This window comes from Helianthus annuus, chromosome 12, assembly GCF_002127325.2.
Source record: "Helianthus annuus cultivar XRQ/B chromosome 12, HanXRQr2.0-SUNRISE, whole genome shotgun sequence".
Taxonomy (NCBI): Eukaryota; Viridiplantae; Streptophyta; class Magnoliopsida; order Asterales; family Asteraceae; genus Helianthus; species Helianthus annuus.
Window position 1 is genome coordinate 27,124,727 of NC_035444.2, and position 9,476 is coordinate 27,134,202.

General features: G+C 36.5%; 1 protein-coding gene across 1 annotated transcript; it reads left to right on the forward strand.

The window, feature by feature from the left end:
• The first annotated feature begins 7,659 nt into the window (after positions 1-7,659).
• Positions 7,660-8,482, forward strand: LOC110904857 (E3 ubiquitin-protein ligase RHA2B). The gene has a single exon (XM_022150732.2). It carries the CDS (start codon positions 7,752-7,754, stop codon positions 8,199-8,201), a length of 450 nt encoding a protein of 149 aa, XP_022006424.1. The 5' UTR covers positions 7,660-7,751; the 3' UTR covers positions 8,202-8,482.
• Positions 8,483-9,476: the final 994 nt, after the last annotated feature.

Genomic DNA, 9,476 nt, shown 5'->3' on the forward strand with positions numbered 1-9,476 from the left:
TATCGATGATCGGTCTGATTGATTTAGAAATTAGGTGTAACATGATTCAACACTCATCTTATTACTAGCGTTATTGTTACTACTCACTAGATTATTCCTGTTTTTTTAATCGGATTTGATAGTTTGATTTCTGAAGTTCACGTTAAGATCTGAGTTTCTTAGCTTGAAACCTTACAAGATGCTATCAGTTTCTAGCTTATGATTTAAACATAATTAGTTTAGAGTAATTGCAGATTAGAATAATTTATAAAATAACAAAATCAAGTTAAAAATGAGTACCTTAATTTGGTTGAATTTAAGCTAAACAATGATGTTTGTTTGATCTACTTTTTGCGTTAAATCTTGTATGTTAAATTTGCAATTTTTTTGCAGAGGAGAATAATCACGCATTCTGTTATGGCTCCCACTTTAGCTGGTATCAAGACGCAAATCTTTTCTACAACTTATGTGAGTACAATGTATTGATATGATGATTGAATGTGATTTCATGAATGCACTATCTATTTTGTAATTAGAAATTTACAAATTCCCAACACTACACTAATAATGAAACGTGGTTGAGTGACCGACAAACCACCACTACGCCACCAAACGACCCATAGATGACCCATCATCACTGCTCAACTCTATGTTGCTTCAATCCTGACTTCAGCCCTTAGCAGGTATGTTTTGACCTTCAATCACATTACAATATGAGTTAATCCAATATGAGTAATGAGTCATATGATAATATCATGTGATCTTGGTCTTCATCTGTTCTCATATGCTTTAAAATGATATGAGTCATGAGATGGTAGTGGGTTGTTTAGGCCAAAATAATTTGTTGAATTGTCTTACTTAACAATAATTTGGATATTGAAATGCTTAATGAAAACATTAAACTTAAGAAGTATATAAAAGAACTCACTCCAATTCATTGTCAAAAGCCGCAGTACCGCAGAGTATTAAGGATCACGAGTATGTATTGGATCTAAATTTGTTTATTATTTCTAAGTTTGCTTATTTCATGTTTGCACAGTGCTTATTTAGAGTGCCATTTTACTACAAAAATGTTAATTGTTTTTTTCTGTTGCATTGTTATCTTATTTATCTTCGTAAAGTACATTTGATTGTTATTGCATCTCTTCGTAAAGTATTCTAAAGCCCTTGTGGTTGTTCCGCCACTAAATGCTCAGGAATACTCTCAGAAAAGCTGCTCATGGATAGAAGCTGATTATTGATCCTCGTCTGACGGGTAATCTTCATTTTAAGCCTGCAAGTGGTATTGTGATACCAAGTTGAAGTAAACAAACCTGTTCTCATCATGTTTGCCTTAAGTATGAAATTTTTGTTTATTTCAGAAGAAGAGGCTAAATGGTTGCGCTTTGATATTGATAAACCTGCTTAGACGGATCTTCACTGGGTAATATCTATATCTCTTCTTAAATTGTATAGTTCCCATTAGTTAGATAAAGTTGTGCTTTGAGGTGTATTAGTGGTGTTCAGTGGCTGTTGTTTTTTAGATTCCTTGGGGAATGTTCATCCCGGCTATTGAATGACAAGGCACTGAAGAACAGAAAAAGAAATGGTTGTCGTTGGCTCAAAAAATGCAAATTATTGGCTGTTACGCACAAACTGAACTTGATTATGGCTCCAGTGTACAAGGTCTACAAATAACCGTAACATTTTATCCCCAAACAAGTGAGTTTGTCATTCACAACCCTACTCTAACTTAAATGTATCGTGAAATGGATTCGCAACAACAAACCAGTTTGTTCTTATATTTGTATGTATACGAGATTGATTACTTTTCTTTTGTTACATTTTTAAGGTGTTTTATCCTTTTTTGTTGTTTTAACGTTGTAGTTATAGTTGTTACTCGGATTTTGATGACGAAAGAAGTATGATAAGCTTAAAAAATAATTGGTGTAAATCTGATCGATTGCACGCCAATTGCGTTGCCCGCGGCGCAACGCGCGGGTCACTTTTCTAGTTTTTAACCAATTTTTAAGTATTTGATTTTCCATGCCTCATCTATATATACTATTCGATCAATTGTAAAAAAAATCATAAACAAGTGATACGACTATTGAAATTTATGAGAAAGTTTATCATGCAATTGTATGTTCTTATGATTGCTAACCATATGAAAATGTTGATGATGCAGATTCTCTAATCGATCGAGCAAATGATTTCATATATATAAACTTCATAAGCATCGCATTTTGATCATATATAACACAAAATTTATTCATGCATTTGAAAAGCGTATCAAAAGAATATTGTTTTATAATTTTAAACTTTCATTATTAATTATTTGATTTTTTCTTTATTCAACACGTATAAGTTTATAACATAGTAATATGATATGGGTGAGGGTTCGACTACAAATATATTTTTTCTATAAAGTGTACAAAGTCATAAAACACCACATTTTCAGCCATAAAACACACTCAAAACCCACAAATAACAGAATGAAGATCACTAAAACACAATGTACAAACCCTAAAAGTCCATAAAAACTTCATACACACCATGTAGAACTATAAATATAAAACACAACATGATAATCAACATAAAAACACTAATATTAGTCGTTTCATAATCAAAACCTTATCATCCAAAACACAACAACAAACCCACGAATATGACGTTTTTGTTGGGCTAAGAAGTTGGGTTGTTTGGGTCTCTCGTGAATAATGGGCCTGTTTTGAGTCCAGAAGGGTGTCAGCATGTTGGTCTCTGGCCCATGCTTGTTTACGTTGTCTGTTGAGTCTTGTTAGGGTTTCCTTTTTATTTGGTGTTGAAGGTGTCAGCTTGTAGACGTTAGGTTGTTTGAGTCTTCCGGATTTTATGTTTCTAGCCGTTTGTTTTTCTTGTATTTAAGTTGCATTGAGTTAATGGAATAATTATCACGAGAGTTTACAATACTTGTTTGTGTTCTGGATATCCTTGTTTACAAGTGGTATCAGAGCAAACATCTGGGAGTTCACTTACGAAAAAAATTGTGAGAAAAGATGTCAGAGGACGGATCAAACTATCAAGTTCCCAGTGTGCCAAAGTTTGATGGTGATTTCGAACATTGGAGCATGGTTATGGAGACGCTGTTGCGGTCAAAAGATTACTGGGTGGTGATTGATCCAGGGTATACCATACCCAAGGAAGGAGAACAATTGACTCCGGTTCAGAGAACAACACTGGAGACCATGAAGGTGAAAGATCTGAAGGCAAAGAATTATCTGTTTCAGTAAATTGACAAACAGATTCTGAAGACGATCACGCAGAAGGAAACTGCTAAGAAGATCTGGGATGCCATGAAGAACAAGTACCAACGGAATCTCCGTGTGAAGAAAGCACAACTCCAGCGTTTAAGAAGAGAATTCGAACTCTTGGAGATGAGAGAAGGAGAAGGAGTAAATGAGTACTTTGGCAGAGTTATGACCATAGGGAATGACATGAGAAATTTTGGAGAAAACGTGCCTGATGTCAAGCTGGTGGAAAAGATATACGTTCACTCACAGAGAACTTCAATTTTGTAGTTTGCACAATTGAGGAATCTAAAGACACTGATTCCTTGACGGTGGATGAACTACAAAGTTCATTGCTTGTACATGAACAGAAACTAAAGAAAAGAGTGTCTGATGAACAAGTTTTGAAGGTAGAATATGATTCAATGAATGGACGTGGTAGAGGCAGAGGACGGTCATCTAGAGGGAGAGGACGTGGACGTGAAAGGGGAAGGACCCGTTCAGATTTCGACAAGTCCTCCATTGAGTGCTACAAGTGTCATTAGTATGGACATTTTCAATACGAATGTCCAAAGACTGAAAAATCAGCAAACTATGCTAAATTCGAGGAAGAAGAAGACTTGCTGTTAATGGCTTATGTGGAAGAAAGAAAAGAAGAAGCGAAGGGAATATGGTTCCTTGATTCAGCTTGCTCCAACCACATGGCTGGTAACAAAGACTGGTTTATAAGGCTGGATGAGAACTTCTCTCATAATGTCAAACTTGGAAACGATTTGAAACTGAAGGTGAAAGGAATAGGGGACATAAGATTCGAAGTTGGAGGAATAACTCAAGTGATCACTAGAGTCTATTATGTGCCTGAACTAACTTCAAATTTGTTGAGTGTGGGACAGTTGCAAGAAAAGGATCTCACCATTGTGATTAAACAAGGTATGTGCAAAATATACCATCCCACTCGTGGTCTTATTGTGGTATCTAGTATGACAAGGAATAGGATGTTTATTCTTAACGTTGTGATGAAACCAAGAGAAAGTCAGTGTATGAAGGTTGATTTAGAACAAACATCACAATTGTGGCACATAAGACTTGGACATGTGAATCACAAGTCCATTCGTACCATGCAGTTTAAGAAAATGGTGACTGGTTTACCAAGGGTGGCTGAGGAAACCAAGGTGTGTGCAGTGTGTAATATGGGGAAGCAACAAAGAGAAGCCATTCCAAAGAAAAGTTCATGGTGTGCACATGAGAAGCTTCAACTGATACATGTAGATCTATGTGGACCTATTTCCCCAGCTTCTCCTAGTGGTAAAAGGTATGTAATGGTTTTGATTGATGATTTATCTCGAAAGGGGTGGGTTTATTTGCTATCACAGAAGAGTGAAAGCTTTGAGATGTTTAAGAAGTTCAAAGTTTTAGTTGAAAAAGAGTCGGGTTGTTCAATTAAAACTTCGAGGAGTGATAGAGGAGGTGAGTTCACTTCAAATGAGTTCAAGGAATTTTGTGAGTCAAATGGTATAAAGAGGCAATTAACTGCAGCTTTCACACCCCAGCAGAATGGGGTAGCAGAGCGTAGAAATAAAACATTGATGAACATGGTTAGGTGTGTTTTAAAAGAAAAATGTATGCCTAATTGGTTCTGGTCAGAAGCAGTGGTTTGGGCATGTTATGTGTTAAACAGGTGTGCTACTTCTACCTTGAAGACTAAGGTTCCAGAAGAAGAGTGGACAGGAGTAAAACCTGATGTAGAACACTTCAGAGTGTTTGGGTGTATTGGGCACGTTCACATCCCTGTGCAACACAGAATTAAGTTAGATGATAGAAGTCACAAATGTGTTCTTGTTGGAATTAGTGGGGAGTCTAAGGCATATAGAATGTATGATCCAGTTCAAAAGAAGGTAATCATAAGCAGAGATGTGATATTTGAAGAAGATGAACAATGGAACTGGAAAAGAGAAGATGTAGGTGCTCGGTTAATAGTACCAGATGATGAAGCAACAGAAGAAAGTGATGAAGTTGTTGAAGAACATCAACAAGAAGAAGATGATGTAATTCAGTCTCCTCAAGTTTCTCAACCAAACAATGAAGGTCAAAATGTTACAAGTGAAGCTCAAGGAGAAGTTGGCGAAAGTTCTCTTAGAAATGAAGGTATGTCTAGAAGAACCAGAAAAGCACCAGGTTGGATGAGGGACTACCAAAGTGGGGAAGGCATGTCTGATGATGAAGCCGAATTTGCTATGTTCATTTCGAATGGTGATCCAACGACATTTGAAGAAGCTTCAAAGGAGAAGAAGTGGATTAAGGCTATGGAAGTCGAAATGAGAGCTATACAACAGAATCATACGTGGGAACTTGCTGAATTACCAAAGGGGGAGAAATCGATTGGAGTTAAGTGGGTGTATAAGACCAAGCTGAATGAAAAAGGAGAGGTTGATAAACACAAGGCTAGACTTGTGGTGAAGGGGTATGCTCAAAGAAAAGGTGTAGATTATAATGAAGTCTTCGCTCCAGTAGCCAGGTGGGATACAATTCGCACGTTGATAGCTTTAGCTGCACAAAATAGTTGGGTTTTATACCAACTAGATGTAAAGAGTGCTTTCTTACATGGGGAGTTACAAGAAACTGTATACGTGGAACAACCACAAGGGTTTGTGAAACTTGGAGAGGAACATAAGGTGTATCGATTGAAGAAAGCTCTATACGGTTTGAAACAAGCTCCTAGAGCTTGGTTCAAAAGAATTGAGGGGTATTTCTTGCGTGAAGGGTTCAAAAAAGGTGAGTATGATCACACTTTGTTTATCAAAAGAGACTGGGATAAGATGTTGGTTGTAAGTGTGTATGTGGATGACTTGATATTTACTGGAAATAGTGCAAGAATGTGTGAAGATTTTAGAAGATCTATGAAGGAGGAGTTTGAGATGACTGATTTAGGAAATATGCGGTATTTCTTGGGGATAGAAATAAACCAAAGTGAGAAGGGTATTAGTATTTGTCAACGAAAGTATGCCAAAGAAGTTTTGGAAAGATTTGGAATGTGGGAAGGTAACTCTGTGAAGAATCCAATAGTTCCTGGAACTGTTTTAACTAAAGAAGGAGGGAAAGAAGTAGATGCTACTGAATACAAGCGCCTGGTTGGAAGCCTGATGTATTTGACAGTTACAAGACCTGATCTCATGTATGTGGTATGTCTTATTGCTCGGTTTATGTCTAATCCCAAAGAGGAGCATCTGCAGATTGGAAAGAGAGTGCTTAGCTATGTAAAAGGAACATATTGTTATGGAATTTTCTATAGCAAAGGATCACAAGGAAAGCTCAGCATTTATACTGATAGTGATTATGCAAGAGACTTAGAAGACAGGAAGTGTACATCAGGTTATGTGGGTATTCTTAGTGGAGGAGCAATATGCTGGAGTTCTAAGAAGCAGGAAATTGTAACTTTGTCTTCAACCGAAGCTGAGTATGTTGCTGCAACGGCGTGTGCATGTCATTCAATCTGGTTGAAGGGTTTATTGAAGGAACTGGGAGACAAGTACAATGGAATAGTTGAGATTCAATGTGACAACAACTCAACTATAAAACTCTCGAAGAACCCAGTAATGCATAGAAGGACTAGGCATTTTTTATTGATGTGCGCTATCATTACTTAAGAGAGTTGGTTAATCGAACAGAAGATCAATTAGTTGATTGCATGACCAAGCCTTTAAAGTTGGAAGTTTTTGAACGGATGAGAGCATGGCTTGGTATAGTGGATCTTGGAGATGTAAACTGATGGGTAAACCCTTTATCAGTTTATGGGAAGGATTGTTGGGCTAAGAAGTTGGGTTGTTTGGGTCTCTCGTGAATAATGGGCCTGTTTTGAGTCCAGAAGGGTGTCAGCATGTTGGTCTCTGGCCCATGCTTGTTTACGTTGTCTGTTGAGTCTTGTTAGGGTTTCCTTTTTATTTGGTGTTGAAGGTGTCAGCTTGTAGACGTTAGGTTGTTTGAGTCTTCCGGATTTTATGTTTCTAGCCGTTTGTTTTTCTTGTATTTAAGTTGCATTGAGTTAATGGAATAATTATCACGAGAGTTTACAATACTTGTTTGTGTTCTGGATATCCTTGTTTACAGTTTTAGTATTCTTCACTTTGTTATTTATGGGTTTTGAGTGTGTTTTATGGTTGACATTATGGTGTTTTATGACTTTTACTCTTTATAGAAAAAATGTACTTTGTAGGAAAAATGTACTTTATGCTTGACATTATTGTCTTTTAGTGATATTCACCCTATTATTTATGGGTTTTGAGTGTGTTTTATATCTGAAATTATGATGTTTATTACTACTTTATACACTTTGTAGTAAAAATAGATTTTGTTGTCGAACCCATATGTCATAATACAATATAATAATATAATATACAATTTAGACAAAAGAATCTATTAAATAAAAAAAAGATGGAAATGCTCCCATAACCAACTCTCCCTCATTCATTCTCACTCTTTGTTTGCCTTCTTCCTCATTTTCTCCTTTCTTCCCAAAACTCAAACCCCATGGGTTTACAGAACCACCTAACTGACGTCTCATCCGATTCTCTCCCACTTCTCCTCCTCGCCACCATCGCCACCGCCGTCTCTTACCTCCGCTCACTTTTCTTCACCTTCTTAGGCATCTCTCCCTACCCATCCGATGACCCCATGCTTCTTACCCTATCCCACCACCTCAACCTCAACAGTCTCCTCTCCTACAAACACGATCCGGATCCGGTCGATTCCGATTGCGTCGTCTGCCTTAACCGCCTAACCGCCGGTGAGCACGTGCGCAAGCTCCCCTGCCATCACGTGTTCCACAAGGAGTGCTTTGACGGCTGGCTTCATCATCTTAACTTTAACTGTCCGCTTTGTAGGTCGCCGGTGGTTTTTGATGAGCGCGTGGTTGTCACGCGCCGCCGTCAATGGTGGTTTATGAATGACGTTATCGGCTGGTTTGATTTCAGAAGATGAATTGCAGAGAAAAAGAATTATTTGTTTTGGGTTTGTGGATTTGAAGTTCCGTTATGTCTCTTTTTGTTTTTACCGGTTTCCAGTTTTTTTTTTTTTTTACTTTTACCTTGGTGTAGGGTTTTTACTGGAACGGTTGATGACAATTTTGACATTTTGGGGTTATTTTAGTTACTCTGTTTTTACTTCTCTGCTTTGAAGAGGGGTTTGTGGTCTAGTTTATTAATGTTTACTTTGTTACTCAAATGCATTAAATAAATGGAGTTTTTACCTTTTTTTTATTTGAGTTAAATGTTTATGGTTGTGTTAGGGGGTGTTTGGGTTAGCTTTTCGGGCATGTTTGGCTAAGTTTTTTGTAACAACTTATTAATTTATGGTTTTTTGAAAAAGTCAGTATGGAGTGATTTATTGACTTATTGGTTTTTTCTCCTCACACACTTATTGTCAAATATCATTTTAGAGCTTATGACTTTTCAAAAAGCCAATAAGTCAATAAGTTGTTTCAAAAAGCTTAGCCAGACATGCCCTTAACTTATGAGTTGTTAACTTTTTATAATTCATAAGTCACAAATTTTAACTTCTCATTTTCTCATTTTCAAACCATAAAACTCATTCTCAACCCTTATCTAAACACTATCAAAATTCAAAATGACTTATTAACTTTTTATAAGTCAATAAGTTAAAAGTAGCTCCAAAATAAGCTAAACCAAAACCCAATTAGTTGATGATTTGATACCAAAGCGGTTGCTGTCTAGCGCTACATATGTCGAAATTCGAAAAGGTATTCCTCATTAACCGGTTGTTTGTTGGTTATAACAACCGTTGTAACGCATAAGGCTTAATACTAGTATTATAATATATTTACATTTTTAAATATCTCAACTTTTATTACGGTGACGATGATATCACATATAGTATATTATACAAATTTCTAAAACATAAAATTATAAATGAAAGTGAAAATTATATACTTGAAAATTCTAACGAGTATATCCGATGCTTGTGGGTATGACTGATACCTAACGGATAACAAGTCAAGTATAAGATACTATTTTACAATCAGATATAGGTATTTTTTTTTTTTGAACGACAAATTTAAATCACTGACGGACCACTAAAGTATAATCGATCAGACATAAGTATTGAATTAGCTTATATCCGACCCGTTGTCATCCCAAAATCCAGAGGGCTAGCCAAGCATGTGAAAGGATGTTGGTATATCCAGCACAGCCCAATAAAATATCGCGCACTTGATTTTGATTTTATAAAATTTAACAT